The sequence below is a fragment of the Zingiber officinale genome, chromosome 4B (assembly GCF_018446385.1).
Source record: "Zingiber officinale cultivar Zhangliang chromosome 4B, Zo_v1.1, whole genome shotgun sequence".
NCBI classification, from domain to species: domain Eukaryota; kingdom Viridiplantae; phylum Streptophyta; class Magnoliopsida; order Zingiberales; family Zingiberaceae; genus Zingiber; species Zingiber officinale.
The window spans coordinates 28696682-28718416 of record NC_055993.1 but is presented as its reverse complement, the minus strand read 5'-3'; the positions used below and the strand labels follow the sequence as shown (position 1 = coordinate 28718416).

At 32.6% G+C, this 21735-nt stretch overlaps 1 protein-coding gene across 4 annotated transcripts in view; it reads right to left on the bottom strand.

The window, feature by feature from the left end:
* LOC121974897 (dol-P-Man:Man(7)GlcNAc(2)-PP-Dol alpha-1,6-mannosyltransferase-like) overlaps positions 1-21735 on the bottom strand; it is an 83743-nt gene that overhangs the window by 47297 nt on the left and 14711 nt on the right. For all 4 annotated transcript variants that reach the window (XR_006110145.1, XR_006110146.1, XM_042526176.1 and 1 more), the window contains exons 6-17: positions 19488-19529; positions 19340-19385; positions 18157-18243; positions 11879-11934; positions 10792-10909; positions 10058-10116; positions 9239-9310; positions 8454-8517; positions 8240-8343; positions 6145-6216; positions 4570-4656; positions 4433-4500 (exon numbers count right to left, since the gene is read on the bottom strand). Coding sequence is in view for 2 of the 4 variants with exons in the window: in XM_042526176.1 (XP_042382110.1) it covers positions 4433-4500; positions 4570-4656; positions 6145-6216; positions 8240-8343; positions 8454-8517; positions 9239-9310; positions 10058-10116; positions 10792-10909; positions 11879-11934; positions 18157-18243; positions 19340-19385; positions 19488-19529 (875 nt within the window). In the remaining 2 variants the exon portion in view is untranslated. The remainder of the gene's footprint in view (positions 1-4432; positions 4501-4569; positions 4657-6144; positions 6217-8239; positions 8344-8453; positions 8518-9238; positions 9311-10057; positions 10117-10791; positions 10910-11878; positions 11935-18156; positions 18244-19339; positions 19386-19487; positions 19530-21735) is intronic.

Here is a 21735-nt window from a genome sequence, read left to right as displayed (position 1 = left end):
GGCATGTTAATTACTTAACACTCCCACCCCCCCCCAAGTATAAGTATATAAGTATATTTATGATACATTATAATAAAAATTAAAACTCAATTTAATTAAATTCACGTGAACCGGATTTTAGGCACTACAGTCCTGGAAAGTTCTAATAGGTTGAGGATACTAAGTAAAGAAGAAATTGAGATAAGTCAGAATCAAGGTTTAAAATCTCGACCTATGTCGAGGTTTCGGTCCCGGATCAGAACGATATGATTTTGGTATCGTATCGTGCCTGCTAATATAGTTTCGGTATTTTTTTTTATTTTAAATATAAATATATATTAATTTTATTAGTATTGGATTATTAAATATACTTTATCTTTTAAGATGTTGAATTTATATTTCAATATTTTCTCATAAGATAATACCTATTAAATTTTTATAAAAATTATTTAAAAAAATAACTAATTCTTAAAATTCAAAACTAAATTTAAAATTATAAAATCATTTGAAAGGCTAAAAATAAATCTTAAATTATTTTTTTGAATGTATGTGTAAATTTTTAATTTTAAAAAAATTATTTGAAATGTTTAAAAATTATATTTTTTTATTTTTAGATTATTTTAAATTTATATTTAATTTTGAAATTATTTAAAAAATTTGAAATAATTTTTAATATTTTATAACTATTATTAATAATAGTTTATTTGTAAAAATACATATTTTATAAATAAAAGATAAAAAAACTAATTTTTTATTAAAAATTAACTAAACGAAAAAAATAAAAAAAATCACAACTTCGTGACCTGCGGAGGTCGTCACGACACAACGGCCGCAACGAAGGATTTTAGGAATATATAAAATTTTATTAAGATTTTTTAGAATTTAAATAATTTTTATATATTTAATGGGATAATTCGATTCGGATTGTAGGAAATATATTTGACTATGTATTTAAGTTAAAGGTTGATTGGATTCATTAAAAAATAATAAAATAGCTAGGAGAGAAAAAGAAAGCTATTAGTCGACTGATTAGCAGATTCAAGTCATGAACAAAAACCCTATAAAAGGGGTTTTGTGAAGATTTCACCTAAGAGTCTGGGAGATCTATTTGAGGTACCATGACGAGTGTTCTTATATTTCAAGGCTTTAGAGAGAGCAATCCAAAGCAACCCAAGTGATCAAGTTCTCTTTGTAATCATTTCATTTACTTCATTATATTGTTATAGCTTGTATCTATTTCATTCTTGTGTTTTGTTGTAACAATATGACTATTGTAAGAAGTTTCTGTCTCTGAAAGGAATCCAAAAAGGAGAAAGATAACAATGTTACTGAGGTTGACTCGTCAAAGGATCATAGGTTGTAGAGTAGGAACTTAAACCTGCTAAATCATTTAAAAGGGTTTGTGCTTATTTGTCAGTGTTTTTTATTTTATATTTCTTTTGTGTATTAACACTTTCAGACAAGCACGAGATCTATGAAAACGAAACAAAAAGAAAACGTATTATTCACCCCTCTAACCGCGCATTTTGATCCCACAATATTCATATTAGCAAGCAACTAATATACATTAGACTTAACCTTTCTCACAGTTTAAAAAGGACTAGAAGAACGAGAATGAAAATTTTGGAGTTGCTAAAAGAGCATTCAAGGTAAATGCAGATAAGAACATAGTCCCCTATATTGCACTTATTAAATTTAAGATGGGCATCAGCTAATTTGGTAAGTCGCATTACTCGATGTGATTTTTCTCCTAACATTGGTATGAATCTCTCAAATACCCTTAGTAAATCCTCTCAAGTGATTTAGATGAATGTGAAATAGTAGGTAGAATCAAATTAGTAGTTTTATAAGTTTTGACCCATACAGAATTTTAAATCGTCTAAAATACATACATTAATTTACCAAATTATTAGTATGCGGCAATATTAAATTTAAATACCTAGCTTTCTACAGACTAAATATCTTAGTAATTTCCCTACTTGTTTACAACCTCAATCTGTCCAGCAGTGTATAGACTAAAAACAAATAAAAATTTAACTTGGATTTTCAAATAACTTTTCCAAAAACAATGATCATTTTATGTTTCTATCCGAAACTATAGACATGAATAACTTATGTAGCCTAACAATTTTCATCACGAAATTGGCTATTTGTAAGCCATTGTTAGCAATATTATATAGAATAAAATCTGTCATGTTTGAAAATAGTCTACGATCACTAAATAGGGTCATGATTTTGGTTGGTGTAGGGTAAAAATAAGACGAAGTTCATACTAATGTCTCTCCACGACTCATAGGAAAATAGTACTGGCCTATAAAGACTTGTGTTTTGTCTAATTGTCTCTGTTGTTTGACACGTGCAATAATATAACACAATTTGTGCAACATCTGGTTGTTGTGGTGGACACTAAAATCAATCTAAACCAAAGATGATGGTTATATCTTTTATAAACTCTCCACCTGTAACACCTGCATGGATTTCCAAAATCAAAAAATTGTCATAAATGAAATCTTAAAAATGCATAAACACATGTTGTTTTGTTATATTATTGATACTTCCAAAGGGCTTATTTGCAATTTCTAGAAAGAATTAGACCTTTTTTGCAAAATGGCCATTAAATATACAAAACCTCCTTTTCTCCTCCTCCCCTATTTTCCTTCGTTTTTCATTCAAAACCCTAACCTTCCCTCACAAAACCACTGCACACGCCGCCACTGTCGCACACCGTCACTGTTGTCGCCTACTACCAACCGCTCCGTTGCCTTGCACGACTACCACTCGCAGAAAAGTGACCCATTGTAGTCATTAAAAGGGCCTTGGTGATGACGAGGTCATTAGGTGAGGGAGCATTGGCTATTGGTTTTATTAGGAGTCATAACAAAGGTGGATAAGTTTAGCATACAAGCGATGGACGCAAAAGTAGTAGGGACAAAGAAGTATCAAATTAAACCATAAAATTTTGACTTTGATACCACTTGATGTGGCACAATGAACAAACAAGCAAGCAAACCTCACACAAAGAAACTTACAGAAAAGCAAATAAAAAATTATTATTGATTGAAAGATTATAATTATGCCTCTGGACTTGTTTTATAACACATCTCTAAACCCTAAAAAAAAACTAAGAAATAACCTATATTAGGAAAACACTAAACCATAATTAGGAATACAATTATCCTAATTAATCATATTAAAAATGTGACAACCCTAATTATAAAATAATTCAGAAATTTACCTAATAATAAAAATCCTATCTAAAATTAAATTGAAGACGCATTAATCTTAAAATATTCTCCAATTTATTTATTTCCTTTAATTGAAGATGCATCAATATCAAATTATTCCTAAAATTTATTCCTCTTCAACATTGGTTACAATTTATAGTGCTGAGTTATTGTCTTTGATCTAAGCTTTTAATTAATTTTAATTGGATAGTAATTTGTAATTCAATTTACATAAAATTTAATTTGGGTATAAACCGGGGATTGATCTCATGTTGTGCCAAAATGCATAACTAAGACTTTTATTTCACTCTTACACTAAGACGTGGAACAACACCAACACAAGTATACAATAAATAATAGCGAGCAAAGGGTTGTTATCTTTGATATGCAAGCTTGGTTCCCGATTCGTAGTCCTTAAGATTTCTCATAATCCTTCGCCCATGACTTGTGGTAGTTGAAACCCTATTTCCACCAAGGATGAGAGAATGCAAGAAGATTTAGGGTTTAATCAATCGCAATCTGAGGTGGATAGTTTAAAGTACCACGAGGTTTTCATCATCAATGATGTCAAGCAAGGTGATTGGAGATATCAAGATTTTATCCATGTTGTATGTAGCTCTCTCCAACATCACCAACAAGAGATGTATTTCCACCTTTTCCTCCTCTTCATCATTGGTGCCATTGCACCATATGTCAGTAAGAGCAAAATGACATGATATTGTTTCATTCCATCCAAGGACAAAATCCCCAATTTAAAATGAGACTTTAAACCTTGGTTTAAATGACTTAAATTGAGTTTGATAGGGTTTAATTTAAGTTCATTAGCTTGGTATATGCTGAAATCAAAGTTTGTAGTATGCATTACAAAAGATCAAAATGAAAGTTTGTGGTGGGTGGAACTAGCAAAACTTGTAGTTTTCATGCATGATCATTGAATTTCAGTTTCAATACATGATAACCTATTGCATGTATTGACCAATACAAAGTGAAATCTAAATCTATGGAACTGAGAAAAACAAGAAGCAAGAACAGTACGTGAATCATGCAATCTAAAACCATTTAAATTGATATATATCTGTAAGAACCTATATCATAAAGAATAATACTTCTATTTATCTCCAAAAAATTACACAAGTAACATAAAATTTTGCAACCATGAAAATTTCAGATACTGTCTACTGTAGAATCAACTTCGTTGCAAATAAAATTAGAAGGTAAGTTTGCCATACACTCTGCTTGCTGTAATTGCTGCAGATACATTGAATATGGGAATGGCACCAATTATAAAACGAAGCTCCTGTCAAATTTGACTGGATAAGATACCAAGTCACTATAAGAATGCCAGCAAGAATTTGGTTGGCCATACCTTGTGTGGAAGTTTTGAGTAAAGTAAAATAAACGAGAAGACAGGAATTATGTAAGGCAAAATCCTCCGGTCAAGCAGCATTCCTACCTGTAACAACCAAATCACACTGATTGCTTAACCTTGCAAGAGAATTTAATTGTTTCAAACATGAAGGAAACTCAAACAGACTTTTAATGTTTTATTTTCTTGTTAATGTTTTTGATTATCTGATGCTATTGAACATGTTCAGACATGATTAAATGAAGCATGATGAACTACATGCCCAACTTGAGGTCAAGTAGAGCATTGAGGAAGCTAGACTGTTCCAAACTTCATCACATTACTTGAACCACATTTCTTAAGGCATATTCACATTGTAAGAACAGGAGTTATTTCAAAGAATTAACTTCAATTTAGTAAAAAACTACAACAAGTGGTATATCACTCCAGGCATCTTCCAATTATGAGTGTCATATACCAGTAGAAATTTGAGAGTTTTAATCAGCATTCTGATTGCATTGCAGCTACAGATGAAATACAACATACTTGAAGAAAAACAACTATTTCTTGTGAAATCAGATAGATTGACAACAATATCAATTATGGCTTCAGATTCATGGGTTTTTGTTGTAATGCTAGGATTTAAATTGCATACATAGATATAGCGGCATTTCTAATGTCTTAAGCTTAAATACGTAGATATAGCAGTGTTTCTAATGTCTTAAGCTTGAATACGCAGATATAGCGGCGTTTATAATGTCTTAAGCTTGCATACGCAGATATAATTTCTAATGTCTTAAGCTTGCATACGCAGATATAATTTCTAATGTCTTAAGCTTGCATTTTATGAAGCCCAACACACCTAACCAGCTAAATCTCAAAAAAAAAAAGGAAAAAAAAATATAGATGGCCCATGCATGGTTTCCCATGCAGGTCAGCACCCATTATGGATTGGGACGACAAGGTTAAGAAAGCAGTAGACGGTTGGTTTCGCCGCTGAAAATAAATTAACAGAAGAGGGCGTGTACAGAGTAAGGGAAATAGACTTTTACTAAGGAATGAAGTCCTTTCAGTTCAGTTGTTGACTAAGCTATTTGTTATGTTATTAATGTGGTGTATATGTTGTTCATATATAGGTAAATGGTGTCTCTTCAGGCCATGGCTTGTGTTGGGGTGTGACAGATGTACACAAAGGATGTGGCAAATGTACACAGGAGATATTGTCTGTAAAGAAACAATATAGACCTACAATTTTATGAATGAAAGAACTAGTTTGCATCTTATACAACATATAACTGAGAAGTATCAGAATATTTTTTCCAAACCAGAAATACCAGCTGAAAGATTGATACATCAAAGTGTTTCTTCATCTGAGGCTCACACAAGTAGGCTATATACAGACCAGTTACTTTTAGCCTAAGGTAATACTGATACAACAACAACCAAGTCTAAGAAAATACTGATGAGACATGAAAAATGGGCAAAAGAAATTGTGACATGAAATATAGGCATAAATAGTATAGGCAACAATCCAAGAAAAACAAATAAAGAAAGATTAAAAAAACAACTGAATGTGTAGCATCAAATATAACTCACCAAACAAAGAGGATATGCTACAAGCAGAGAACGAGGAAGTGCTGAAGTGAAATACCAATGAAATGATTGAGTCTAGATCAACGATATCAAAGGAAGCAAAATCCATATTGTCATATGTAATGAAAGATCTTATGCATTATCAGTTTCTACTATATTAATACCTCAAGTTTTTGTGGTTTGCAACTAGTCTCTGAATTCCTTCTCTTTTATGCTAATCTCTATGAAAAAAATTACAAGAATTACACTACACCAAATCAAATAAGAAACAGACAGTGCACTCCTGGACTTATATCCTGACAGGAATGAATTTGATGATGTATTGATTCCTTAAATCCATAGTCAAGTTAGTCATGATATATAAGACTCACAAAAAAGAAAAGAAAAAAATAGGTGAGACAATACAACTTACTGCCATGATTCACTATATAAACATCCTTTAATTATGATTAAAAGGTTAATTCAAGAAATCTACTGTAGGGTTATTTTGAAATTCAACGCAACTTTTTAAACTTACCAATTCAAGCACAATGTTAGCGTTTTGTATTAAAAAAATAGCATCCATCAAAAAGATGATGTGGCACCTACATGGCACTATATCAACTCGAATCACTTGTACAGTAGACATCTAGAGCATTTTAAGGGATCCAACCTGTTTGCCCATCATCCCTCATTTGTCTTTGACAATCCATCCCACAGGTTGCTCAACCCCTGTACTCCAACCAAGGGAACCAACATACAACACAATAGTTGTTAGCAGTTTTGTCAGAAGCCTCATCACTCTCTTCAACTTAAGTACTAGTCTTTCCCTCAAAATCGTCAAACGCCTCAACAGCTCCACTATGACACTATCCATCCCTTTATCCCAATCACTCTGCTCATCAACAACCACTCTGATACACTCATCCTCTTCCAAAATATCCTCTCAAGTGAATCTACTACCCTAATGCACTTCCTCCTGCCAAAAAGATTCCCATGATACTTCTATGGAGGTGGTTTCATTGCCTGTAAATTCGTCTCCACCTCCCACCATGCATTCTGTGAGGTGATGACCCAAACTTGATGTCCACCTTGGTCACCACCTCCCTTAAGTGTCTTGCTCTATAGCATTACCTCCATGCCACCTATGTGAACGCAATGAAAGCATTATTCTAGGTCCAATCTCAAATTTAAGAGAGAAAAAGGAGATACATAGCTAACATATTTCTCTTGCTGCTTCTAATGTGACCCAATCAGCTCTAAGTTTATACCGATTACACTAGTTATGGATAACTCATTAAATATATCTAAGACATGTTACGTGCATGTTATTTGCAGTTAATATTATTTTGATTGATGAGACACATTAAGTATACAATACTAAGCTCGAACATTAGCAAGAAATATTGGAAGTAAAGGAATATATGGAATAAGTTTACTAGTATTAGACATAGCAAGTAATTTTTAAGTTAGGAGATGGTGAATTATCTATGACTAAGAGTTTTAAGTATTGAAGTTTTGCAAAAGGATGGAGGGGAGGGTTGATAGAAATGAACTATTGAAATGGAGGAGAACATCAAGTGTTCTTTGTAATTTTGTAAGGTATCTCTAATGTTTAAAGGGAAGTTTCACAAAATAGTGGTTAGACCTACTATGTTATATGGAGCTAACTGTTAGGCTATGAAATTAATGTGAGCATAAAATGAGAATCGTATGAATGAAGATGTTAAGGTGGATGTGCTAAATATAAAGTCCAGATTACACCATTAAGGGAAAAAATTGACAAATACATTTAAAATGGTATAAACACGTACTTGGTATCTAATAAATATCATCGGTGATGTGAGACCATGACAAATACGGACATTAATAGAGGAAGAGAGACTATAAAGGAAGACTTTGTTAGTGCAGAATTACTAATGTTGTGCTAGATATGATAACTTGTAATAAATTTAAGAATAATCATCAACACTATACTAGATTCATGTATTAACTCTATGATTTACAGAATTATGCTTCTTACTCATTGTTAGTGCAGAATTAAAGAATACAAAGGCTCAAGAACCATGCATAGTGCAGTTTTTAACATACACATCTTGTTGAACAATAGTAAGGATACACCCCATTCTGAACTTCGGTTTAGGATAGTATTAAACCAAAAAACCTCCAGCTCTGGCCACAAAATTCTTTGCCACATGATTGAATCAAGCAGTACAGTGCCCCCTGAATGGATATAATGAAACTGGTGAAACATACCAAAAAACAATGAAAAGAAATAATTTTTTCCTAACATAGAATTCTTTATAAAAATTATCATCATAAATACAACTTGCCTATGCTTAAAAAGGCTGTCAATATGCAACACTTAATTGCCTCGAAAATGGAGATGGATTTGTTCTGCCACCAAAAAATGTAACAAAGAAACATGAAACTGCGTAAAAGGATGTATGCATTTTATATATACAATATTTTTTCAAAAATGACTAACAACACCCTAAGAAGATCATAAAAAGAAAAAAAAAACAAAAATGCGTAAAAGGATCAAAATTAATATCAACATCATTGTACATGCTGATAAGTTTAGAGATGATTTTTATCTAATACAGCATCTTTTCACCTCCAACTTCACAAATCGAAGTAGAGATATGAGCACAAATCCAATAACATCACACAAATAACCATCTTCCACAAATGTTCTCGTAGTGGTACATTGATTATTAACACAACCAAGCAACCAATGTTCCTCCTACATTAAATCAATTCAACTTATTGCATAACTAGAAATTAGCTCTAAATGAATTACTTTCAAATTTTAAGCTAGCTAGAATCAAACCAGGTAAAACACCATATAGTAACTGATGGTCAGATAGTCCAATTTAACTAATACATTATTTGCCTTAACATTGAAATTGTTAAAAGTACAGGTCTCAGACTCTTTGGCAGATATAACATTAAAAACCCTGTAATACCATAATATCTAGCTATCCAAAGTAAAACAGCAAGCAATTTGTATCACATGATTGACTGAGAATACTTAAAATGTAAAAGGTACAGAGGTAAGCACTTCAATTTGATTTTAGTATTTATTAAGAAAATATGTATAAACCAAGAAACATACCAGCAAAAGTTCAATTCCAATCGGCCCAAAGAGCAGAACAGTATCGCATCTAAATATTACTGTTGCACAAGTCTGAAAGATGAGAAAACAATTACAAAGTTTTCGACGAGGTTTACGAAAACAAATGCTCTAGAAATAGCTGCTTATTGCTGAAATCATATTATCCAGGTTTCACCAAAAGTAGAACAATGAAGAAAAAAACAAAAGCCGAATGAGACACCATTGTGGTTTTTGGTTGAATGTGGACAGTAAAAAAAGAATCACAATAATGAGATTAAATTGAAAGAGATCAGGAAGACTAATAGTAATCAGCTCAATCTTTTCTCATAATAAAGTTACTAAGCATATGTGCTGAGAGAAATTCAGCTTACAAGTTACTAAGCATGCTTTCAGATAATACTTGGCGCATAACAAAATTATAGGAAAACCTTAGTTTTTACAAAAGACACCCACTGAGAAAGCACATAGAAATAATAAGGAACTCAGCTAACAAAGTCAAAGTGGATGAAATAGTTCCAGATTCCAGAGAATTCCATGAATACAGAAATGATAAGCCTTATGCTGCTGAAAAGATCCCAATATGAAAAATTAACTCCGGATGCATCCGAAAGTATATGATTAGGCAAAACATAATTATCAAACATTTTTCTTTGCACATGCATTGAGATGAGAATCAGGATAGAACTAGCTACAAGCAATGTTTAGAAACCTCCATTAAACAGATTAGACCTATCCATCTTTATATGTACATAAAGAAGAAAGGCCAGAAACAATTAAATCAAAAAAAAATCCAGGGAAAACGGGGTCAGAGAAAAATACCAGATACTGGAGTGTAGCACGTGGGTTTCCTTCAAACCAGAAAGAATATGCCAAGTTAACTGTACCAGCAACAATCAATGTTAGAAGATATTCAGTTAGTCTGCTGCAACAAGTGGTGGTTACTGGTGATCGCATTAGAAGTACCAAAATATTGAACATGTTGAAACTTGCAAAATAAATTGGTAAGGGCTTGATTCTGTTGCACAAGATTTTAGCTTCAAATTCAATTTTTGATGCTTAGGTGGGTTTCATTCCTTGCTCCTCGAGAAAAAGGCTTAGCATAATTTTTAGTAAGTATGCATTCCAAGTAATTCTCTACATGACCTATTGCATTGATCAAACTAAAAATCAGCAATATTTTCTTAGCCAAGCCTATCTATCACCTAACATTACAGGAGAACTTTCTCTTAGATATAAGATAAACAAGCAAATCTTTTACTGCATGGAGAACTTAACAGTACTAATGCAATTTTATTATCTATGCTTCAGATAGACGTAAGAGTGCAAGTTGTTGACCAACAATTTCCTTTCATATGTCTGAGATTTCCTCTCATCGTCATACAAAGCAAAATCAAATAAAATTAAGCACATATCTCAAAAGTGTTTTCATGTCCAATAATTATGGAGCTAAAATTAGGGAGCAGGTGCAACGAATACTTATTTCATAGTAGCAACAGAATTCAGCAAGACATTTTTGAAAGAAGCTTTAGAATATAGAGGGAAATAGTGAGCACCTAAACCAAAGGATAGTATGTTAGGAAGAGGGCGTGTAGAGTAGAATAACAAGTGGAATTGTATGGCTGTTAATGCGGCAAAGAATCCCTCAACATGATATCCAAATTTCTTCCTCACCTGTAAAAAGAGTGGAAATGCCATATTGAACTTACTGAAAAAATAACAAACTTTTGTGTGAACATCATAAAAGGAGAAAGATGTCTTTCATTAAATAGAAATATGTAATTATCCTAATGTCTAATAGAAAAGAAACTTTCCAATAAATAATCATTGGTTACACTTAGATTCCTTCTGGAGCTCAAGTAAAACCTTTCACAAGAAACTATAGTAGTCAAGGAATGACACACAATACATTGGTATAAATATGCAAAAGCTATAGTTGTTCTCTACCCAAACTTATTTTTCTTTCCTCTAAAGAGAAACATGTGGAAACTTTATTTAGCCACCAACTAGTATTAAAAATTTATCCTTCTATCCCTAAATCACAGAGAACAATTAACTATAAAACTCCTTCACCATGTTACTGCATTCGCTACTTCCCTATAGCTTTTAGGGCTTCTATTCCCAACAATGAGCTCACACAAGTAATAACCAAGAAAAAACATCCAACCTTTTTTGGAAATTTGAAAAGTATAAAGTAGGAAAACCTCACAAATTTATATTAGGCAGTGTCTTTACTTAATAATCTCATGAATGTATGCCATATCTTGAACTATAATTAGTAACCCATTGTAAAAACCTAAATCAAACAAAATATAAATGATTGAAAAGATTGAAGAAGGATTCAAGTTTTCTACAGAAAATTCTGATTAGCATGCTAAATTTTTGAAAAAAAAAAAACTAATTCTTACAAGATGCATGGAACAATCAACACCCAAATTGGAGATTAAAACCTATAATTCATATAATGGTTATGTTGCTCAACTCCTATCTAAAATAGTTAACTACAATGTCACTTGGTGCAACTCTAAAATGGAAATTGATGAGAAAAATTGTTAACAATCATCCAAAAAGAATCAAACGTAGATAGTAAAATATTCTCTCCAACTTTGAAATGTAGATTCGAGTATAAAAGATCAGTACTACCTGTATTCGAAAAAGGCGCAGAGCTAACAGAACAATGAAGCCCAACATGAAGCGAACTAAAAATGAAAGAAAAAAATCACCATTTTAAAAGCAGCTATACCATGAAGCTTCATCAGAATGAATAGCCAAGAAAAATCTTGAATATATATAAAGGCACAGAAAGGAATCAGATTATTATACCACACAGTAAATATTAAGTAGCAGTTGATGTGTACCTGGCAATATAAGAGAATTTTCAAGGTAATAACTATTAAACAACCAGTTAGCAGTGAACATATATTCATAATTATATATATACCGAACATGGAAGATTTTCCAAATCAATAACAAAGTGAAGCCAAAAGGTGACATCAAGGTTTAAAATATGGAGCCGTAATGAAGTTTTGATGGTGGACCGCAATGATATAATTTTGATAGCATATTATGTCATGCCAATATAGTTTTGGTTTTTTTTTTCTTTTTTAAATATTAGTGTCTATTAATTAAAAAGACTTTTTTTATCAATATTTTATTGCTATAAATGCTCACTATTGATTTTATATTTCAGGTGTTAATTGGTAAATTCATATTTCTTTCTCATGAGATGTTTGGTGCTTATTAAATTTTATAGCAGCTAGAGCAAGATATAAATTCAAAATTTATTTTATTATTATTGTACTTAATAAAATAGTCTTAATCACTTGAAGTTATTGCAGAGACATTGAGTTCGAGAATTTGCATGTCATGACGATGGGTCTTCAACTTTAAATTGTTACAAAATTGGAGATTTTATGAACTATGGATATTGCTTATGCCATATTTATATAGATGTATAGTGAATTCAAATTCTCACAACTTAAACTTATTCTTGTAATTCTAAATGTGCTATTTGTATTTCAAGAATATTTAAAATTTATATTATATATTAAAAATTATATGTAAATAGTATTTATATTGATTAGTTAAACTCATAAATTTGATGTGTTGTATAGTAGATGTGAACCCATTTTTTTAAACAAAAAGTTGACTAACATGCTCCAACATATGCATTTTACATAACCCATATGATAATTGTATGTCAAAACATAACTAATATTATTTTTTAACAATTTTTTAAATGGTAGCCGAAACGGCCGCTTAGGTGGGAGGTGGGCATCAATCGCACCGCCTTTGCATTAGGCGGTGCTCTAGGCGGTCAAAACAAGGCGAAGCTGGAGAGGCGATCAAGATAGTAGGTGAGGGGGTCAAAGTCAACAAAATTTAAAAACCCTAGATATATAAATACACTTTTTCTCCCTTCCAAAACAAAAATAACTCCACCAACCGACTAAGTCACCTACAACTCACCTCCTTCCTACTAAACCCTCCCCCACCACCGTCGCGCCGCCGCCACTAGCACAATAGGTTAGCTTTTATATATTTCTAGTAAGTTCTTGTTACAGTTTTTGATTTTTTATTTAATTATTAAAGATTAATGGCAGAAAATGAGAAACAACCAGAGATGGCAATAATACGAGAATCTAGTGATATTGTTTGGGATTATGGGGTGTTGTATTGCAAAGAAAAAAAAGATTAGATCACATGCAAATTGTATAAGAGGCTTATTAAGGGAGGAGTTTATCAGATAAAGTATCATATTGTGGGTATTGTAGGATAAGCTGAAGCATGTGCTAAAGCATCCGATGAAGACAAAAAAAAAAGTAAGAGCTTATCATGAAAATAGCAAGAATAAGAAGCGAGGAAGGGTGGAAGAACTAAAATAAGAGAGGGTGGAAGTAAATATAGTTGTTGATGTAGAGGATGATGATTGTTAAGTGGAGGGAGATTCTTCTAAAAAGACGTCAAAGCATCTCGATTGATCCAACAAAGGCAAGACAACAAATCATAAATAATGCATTGAAATTAAGGTTTACAAATGATGTGCATGAGTACCAGCAAGATGGATTTATGAGGCAGGGATTCCATTTCATGCAAAACAATCAAAGTTTTAGACAATTTATAGAGACGGTTGCCCAATTCAGCCAGAGTTACAAACCTCCAAGTCAATATCTTCTAAGAGAGCCACTTTTGACACAAGAAATTGAGAGGACCAAATTATCTATAAAAAAGCATGAAGAAGAGTGGATGAAAAATGGATGTCCAATTATGATCGATACATGGACGAATCGCAAAAGAAGCATTATGAATTTATGTGTTAATTACAAACTAGGCACTTCATTCCTTGATTCTATTGAAGAATCCATGGAGGCACACACCAAGGCTTAGCTTGTAGAACAATACATCAACGAAATTGGCCCTCAACATGTTATTCAAGTAGTGACAGACAATGCCACAAACAATATAGCGGTGGCAGAGTTGTTGAAGGTTACACAATATCAAATTTTTTTTTGGACCTCTTGTGCGACTCATACAATCAACCTCATGTTTGAAGCAATTGGAAAGTTACCCAAGTTTAGTGGAATGCTTGAGAAAGTAAAAACCTTAGCAATATTCATCTATGCACATCATAGAACTTTAGCTATTATGATGGAATATACCAAGAAGAGGGATATTGTAAGGTAAGGGGTGACTAGATTTGCTACTTCATTTTTTACCTTAGAAAGTCTCAAAAGCAAAAAAGATCAATTGAGATTTATGTTTATATTCGAGGAGTGGAGCAGAACAAAATTAAGTAGTGTGAAGGAGAAAGCGGCTGAGGCGACGATAACAAGTATCTCTTTTTAGAATGGTGTTTCTTTGGCTTTGAATGTTTTCACCTCTTTAGTGAAAGTTTTACACCTCAATGGGGCCTTTTTATTAGGTGCACTTAAACAAGCCAAAGAAGAGATTAGAAAGGCTTTCAAAAAAGAAGAAAATGTGACCTCTAAAGATTATTGATGAGAAGTCCAAGGGTAGACTTGATAGTTCTTTGCATTATGTTGCTTACTTGTTGAATTCGATTTTTTTACTTCAAAGATCCAAGCATACAAAATGACACCAAAGTTATGAATAAGTTCTTGAATTGTGTTAAGAGAATCTTTTCCACCGACGAGGACATGCAATCCACTATTTCTAATAATGAATTGTTGAATTATAGGAGTACATTCGGAAATTTTAGAAGAAAAATAGCGGTTGCAGCAAATGAAAAGGTGGATGTGTACCATGACTTTGATCCAGGTACATCTCTTACTTTTATTTCTATTCACTAACATACATGTCTCTTTTACCTATTTTTTGGTTTTTTTATTTTTCTCTTTACTTTTTAAAGTTAGATAGTGGTCCAATTATGGTAGTGACACTCAAAACTTACAAAAAAAAATGACGAGATTTCTCTATTTGACAAATAGTTCATCAAGGTGTGAAAGAAAGTAGAGTCAATTTGAAGGGGTATATAGTACTTTATAAATTATGTTATATATCCTTTATTTTTATTAGTTTTTAATAATTTTCTAATTGTTTAGATACATATTAAAAAGAGGAATAGGCTCAAGATATCAAGATTGAATAATCTTGATATATCAAATTCAACGTCAATCTTATGAAGAAGAACAGTAAATGAGAAATGGGTGGAGATTTACTTCTCTCCTCTCAAGCTAGTGAAGTTCAAGACTGGCTTGTTGATGGTGGTGATGAAGATGAGGTCAACAGGGTTCGGGACTTGGAGAATGGTGGTGGAGGCCTCAAGAGTGGATGAAGTGCTACAACCAAGGAGGAGTGCAAGGAACATTCCCATTAAAAAATTTGAAAGAGGACTTAGAAACATCAAAGGAGGAGAACGAAGATGTTGATTTTGAGTCCAATGATGAGAGGATTATGGATGTAGTTGATAGTTGCATGTGTAGATGATTTAGAAGATTAGTTATGTTTAGTCTAGTCATTATTGGCTTGTTTCCACGTTGGATTGAAACTTTGAATTTTAAAGTTGGGCTTTTGATAAAAGTAATGATATTACTTTTTTAGTATTAATATGTGACGAATTTTTATTAGTTATCTAGTTAGTTGCATTTATATATTTATTTATGCCATTTATATAAATTATATTATATTGTATGAAGCTTATTTATGCATACACATCATTTAATTACATATATTACATAACTATTTATAATATTATGTATAAAAAATAGTAAAAAATATTCAACCGCCTAGGCTTCCAAGACCGTCAGTGACTGCCCCGCCACCACCTGCCGCTATTTACAACACTAGTTTTTAAAGAAAAATAGAGAACACACGAGGCTAATTGATTGCCCACATACCATCTTTATAGGATTTTTTAAAATCGCAATTATTCCCTTAATACTCCTTTTTAGTATGGGAATCACATTTCATCTATTTTTTTCCAAAAAAGCATCCACATATGCATCCTCAAATCTTGCCTATATTAATCTTAATTGACATGTTGTACACACACACATTCAAAAAATTATCAATTACAATCTTGTCAAAGTTGGTCAAACTAAAGAGGCAAAGGCTAAAAATAGCACCGACCAAGGTTTTAAAATTGTAGTTTTAAGTGGTAGGCAGCCAATTGCATAATACTTAGGCAGTAGTTGGGGTGCATAGGCAATCAACATTAAAATAATATTAAAATAAATTCATTCTATTTATCATAAATTAATACCTACCAAATTCGTTTTATTAATATTTATGATAGAAGCAGCACGACAACATTTACCCTCACAACATGGTATCAATATCAATGGCAGTTGTTGACTTGAATGGTATATATATCAATGCCAACCAATAACAATCACTATTTGAAACTAGAGTTCAAAATTATATATCTAATTGAACTTCGACCCCTAATTCCTTCTTCAGATAAGCATTAACAAGAAATATATTTTCATACCCAAGCTATAGCGCATTATTTTACCTTCACTATGGCAACCAAGTTTTTGTGTCCAAAACAAGAATCATGAACCTAGAAATTAAAGTTGTAAAAAGGATTGTTCAAGTGGTTATAAGCCCCTTATAAAAAAATTAATTATTCTACTACGTAGCTAATTTATATCATTTATAATACCAAGTAAAAGATAATAATAAGTTTATAACAATCTTTTAAACCATAAAAATTTTTTAAAAAAATTGTAAATATGGGAATCAATCCTGACGATTTTGTCAACTACCTAACCACTTAAGAGACTATTCAAAACAATAAAAATATCTACTGAGATATCCATTATTACACCAAGAAAATCTCTAAATTTGTCGAATAAGAAATAAGGCAATCTATATCAAGTTCTTTGACGCAAAGCATAAGTGTGAAGTGTACTATCAATAGGTGCCTTTCAAGAAGATAGCTCTAGCTTATGAGATTGAATCTCAACAAACATGTAGAGAGCAATCTAGTAAAGTTCAACACTACATATATTTGGGGTCCTTTCCGATAGACTAAGTACTTCAAGAAGGAGCCATCACTTATAAATGTCTACTAGTAAGTGTTTATCATGGTAATGCTGTGTTTACTCTGTAGTGGGAGTTAGGAGGGTTAAAGAAATGAAAAGATAAGAAAGGAAGGGAAAGGAAAGGAAATGAACTCCTTAATCTCCATTTACCCTATCTTCAAAGAGAGAAAGAAGAGGAGACATCAAATAATAAGTTCACCCAATCTTCCTTGCTCATCTCAGATCCCTAGTTGCTCATCGTTTTTTTATTTACACCACCAATGTTCAAGAACCAGCCCACCCGTTTCCACCCTCGCCATCAGGCTCCCTCCACTTGTGTTTTCACCGTTGAGCCCCTATTTGCGTCCATTGCTAAACTCCAACCTTTGCACACCTAAGCTCCTCCATCTAATTGACCCCACCGATCTTCTGAGATCCACCCTTTAGTAACCCACTAACCCCATACTTTGCTTGTTGGTCATCATGTACCATGTTTGTTGTTTGTTGTGCACCCCACTTGCCTCTTTGCTCACCAACAAGCATCAATCTGGGCCATGACTTCACTCAAGTTCATAAGAGAAGACATGTGTATCATTTATTTTGATTCAATAGAAGGAAATTGCATTATGCCTAATTTTGGAAAATAAAATTGCCCAAAAAATTTCTACAAAATCGATAAACCAATCTTGACTTTGGGTAAACAAAGAAAAACACTTTCATAACTATAATTTCTTTTGTTTTTCCCTTATTCAAGGACAAGGACAAAGGGAGTTGGGTCCAAAAGTGTGACAACAGGTATTGGACCGTGCTGTTAAGGTAGCTACCTATATTTCACGGCCCAATTGCAAATATCTTTTGCAGCAAACTTCACAGTTTCAAAAAAATGACTGAAAATTGGACAAGCTACAGAACTTGAATGTTCAAGAGATTAAGTACCTGCTAACAGACCATACGCTTTTGACAGATGAATGGAATGCATCAGGACCACCACTGGTGATGCTAAAACCGACACAATCAGGGCACCTGAATGATAGAGACAAATAATATTGACATTATTAATGCTAGAAATATGTCAGCAGAAGCTATCCATCAGTTGCACATGCCAATCATTAAGAAACAGAATGCACTAGTCATAAAGCATATAGGTCTTGGTTAGCTGCAATAGTAGGAGTTTCAGCTAGTCGCAAACAAATATTTCGAGTTTCAGTAGAGAATAGTCTGGAGACTGAAATCTATAATAATTTTAGAAGATTTTAGAGTTAGACAGACCACAATAATATGGTATAAAAAAGTCATTTTTTGTCTAAAAAAACTTCATTTTTCTGTTAATAAAACAATAAATTCTGACAGATAGCAGAACAATCACATATTTTTATTCATAAGGTTGTCTTATAGATGATAAATCAGGCACCAATTCACTGTCAATAAAGAGAAGCCCAGAAAGATAAACCTATGGAAAGAAGAACAAGAACACCGCTACCAATAGCAACGAAGCAAATAATTGGATTTACTATTCACTAAATAGATCAAAAAGTACAAAATGACGCACAACCTATCCTGTTAGGTTGTAAACATTTCTGGGAACTCTAAGTTGTCCGGACAAAACATTTATAACAATATAGTTGACAAAGGAAGAATCAAAGAAAATGGCAACCTAATAATTTTCCCATGGGGTATTCCATGAAACGGCATATGCATTTGGAATGTCCAGTATTCCATGAAACAACTTAAATATGCATTATTTGGAATGTTTCAGTATATTCATGAAACTGCATAAGCATTTAAAATGTTATGGAACAATTTCATGCAAGTCCGGAACACAGAGCTAGAACTAGTGAATTTGGTAAACCTAAAATTTAAAAGGGAACAGCAGCAGCTGCTTCTATTAAACTACAAGAACACAAACAATGTTGGCTAGCATTAAATGGCATAACCCAATGAGACAACCTACTAAGGTATTTGGACCATCAACAACTTAGTTGTGATATAGAAATTCAACTTAAACAGCACGAACATCTAAAACAAGTAACAGCTTTTATTCAAAGTGTAACATTAGAAAAATGATATAGGATTGTCTATTGAGACAACAACAAATTATTTTTGAGTTTCCAGGACTTACCAATAAAAGTACGTGGTACAGCACCAGGGAACTCCAAATGATCATACTTCAAAAACAGTACATAAAGTTTAATCCAGTATGGAAAAGATATTTCATAAATGCAAAATGTACAAAAATGACCAAAAAAATGGGAAAATAGACACACTACCTTCAGTATATGATGATGGTGATGAAGAAAATCATGCATTGCCTAATAAAGAGAGGGAGAAGATCATCACCATCCGGATCAAGCAACAGAGAAATGTAAATCAGAACATATAATTAACAGAAGTATTATTTGAGAATTCTAAAAATGATATATAACTGTATACACAAAGATTTGGCCAATGAAGAAGTCAATTGAGTATGATATCCGAGATTGAAAAATCTCAAATTGTGCCGGAGTTTCGATTTTTGAATGAAATGATATTGTTTCAGAATTGTGCCAACGTTCTGATGTATGGTGCCAATAGCAAATTGAAGGAGAAAGGTGGAAAAGAGATGAGGAAAAAAAACACAATTATATACTTAAATTCAAATTTTGTTTCATATATGGGGACAAGCTAAAAAAAATAACATTATATTAACTCACCTTCACCTTATTGTTGCATGTCCAGAGGTGTAAAATATTGTGATAAAATAATACTCATTGATATGATTGACACAATGACACATCAAAAGATTGTATGTGCCAAGTATCAAGTTTTGGTAAGTTATCGAAATGACCATTTCACCTAGCATCGTAACGATATTTTAAATCCTAATGATACCCAAGAAGTAGCCCTCTCTATCTATACATATATTCATTATTGCAACATCAAAATTTACACCTAAAATATATGGTACTTGCAGTTAGATCTAAACACTTCCCTCAAGTTGATTTAAAAATATTACAAAGACACACCTTACTATGGAAATATTCAATTCTAAAACGTCCAAAAGATTTTGTTAGAAAATCTGCTAACAGATCAATGAAGCTCACAAATGAAATAATTAAATTGCACTATCTCTAATGAAGTAGCTATCAATGTTTATATTTTTTTTGTTTTCTCATGAAATAAAGATTATGTGCATGTCAACCAAATTGTCATAGTGCATCTTCAGTTGTTTTAAGTGACTATGTCTCAACTAAGACATTATCAGTTTGATCTAAATGAGCCCTATACTTCACCTATGCACTTGACCAGGCAAGTGCAACTGTCTTCTTGTTCTTCTAGGAAATTAGAGTATCTCCCAAAACAATGCAGTTGGCATGGAGTCCATCTATGAGAGAGCATACCAAAAAACAATCTGTTATAGCACAATCTGAAAATGACCTACATCCTAAAAACAAAGACATTTTCCTAAAGCATTGTTAAGGTGTAGTAAAAATTTTCAGGTTACTTTGCAATGATTGTGATAGATGACAGCTCTTTGAACAGAGGTAGCTTAAAGAAAATTTTCAGTTATTCTTAATTTCCTAATCAATTAGTAGTTCCTCTGTCTTGATATTATATGACATAAAAAAAATGGGAATGTCAATTGATTTGGTTCAGATCATATTAGCTTCTACAAGCATATACATTAGCAATCAAATTCGAGGTTTGTTTGAATTCAGAAATACAGTTGACTAATAAAAATTTATATTGTTCTTGTATTCTATTTGTTTGTCATTGTTGTAACTTTTCTCCATCTCCAGAAGGATTCCAAAAAAGAGAAAGGTAGCAGGATTCCGAGAGTGTTCCAGCTAACGAATCAGGATCATAAACCATAGAGTAGGAACTAAGGGTTCCAAACCACGGAAAATTGTTTATGGTGTGATTGTGTTTGAGTTATTTATATATATCTATTTCTATTATACTAACTCAAATTGCAGACAAAAGTGAACAAATTGAAAAGTGTCACCCCCCCCCCCCAACACCAATACGATAGGAACCGTCCCTTAAAGCCTTTCTATAAGAGTCCTTCATCTTGCTCATTCAATTCAACATGTTCTAGGGGATTCACACGACAATGTGGTGGGTTTGGCAATTGTGATGTGGGACCATATCAATGGTGTGGTCAATCATTTGCATAGATGGGAGTTTGTTGCGTAATTCTTCACTAGTTATATCCTAGAACTTATCTAATATCTATCTAGCTTTAGAGGGAAGGCCTATTGGTTAATCTCTAGGGTCAACTGTGAGGTTTTGGGCTAGTAATGCTAGCATGAGTCCTAACTCATTTCCTTCTTTAAATTGAGGCTGTGAGAAAATGAAGGCGCTGTTTTGAGGGTTGGTCGGTTTGGCTGTCGGCTTAGGTCTAGACTCAAGCTCACTAGGCTTAGCAAGGTATATTCGGATATTTTGGCCATGTACTTAAAAATGTATGTGTTTTCTAAATTCAAAGTGAGTAACGAAGGGATTTACCAAGGATCACATGGGCCACAATCATAGGAA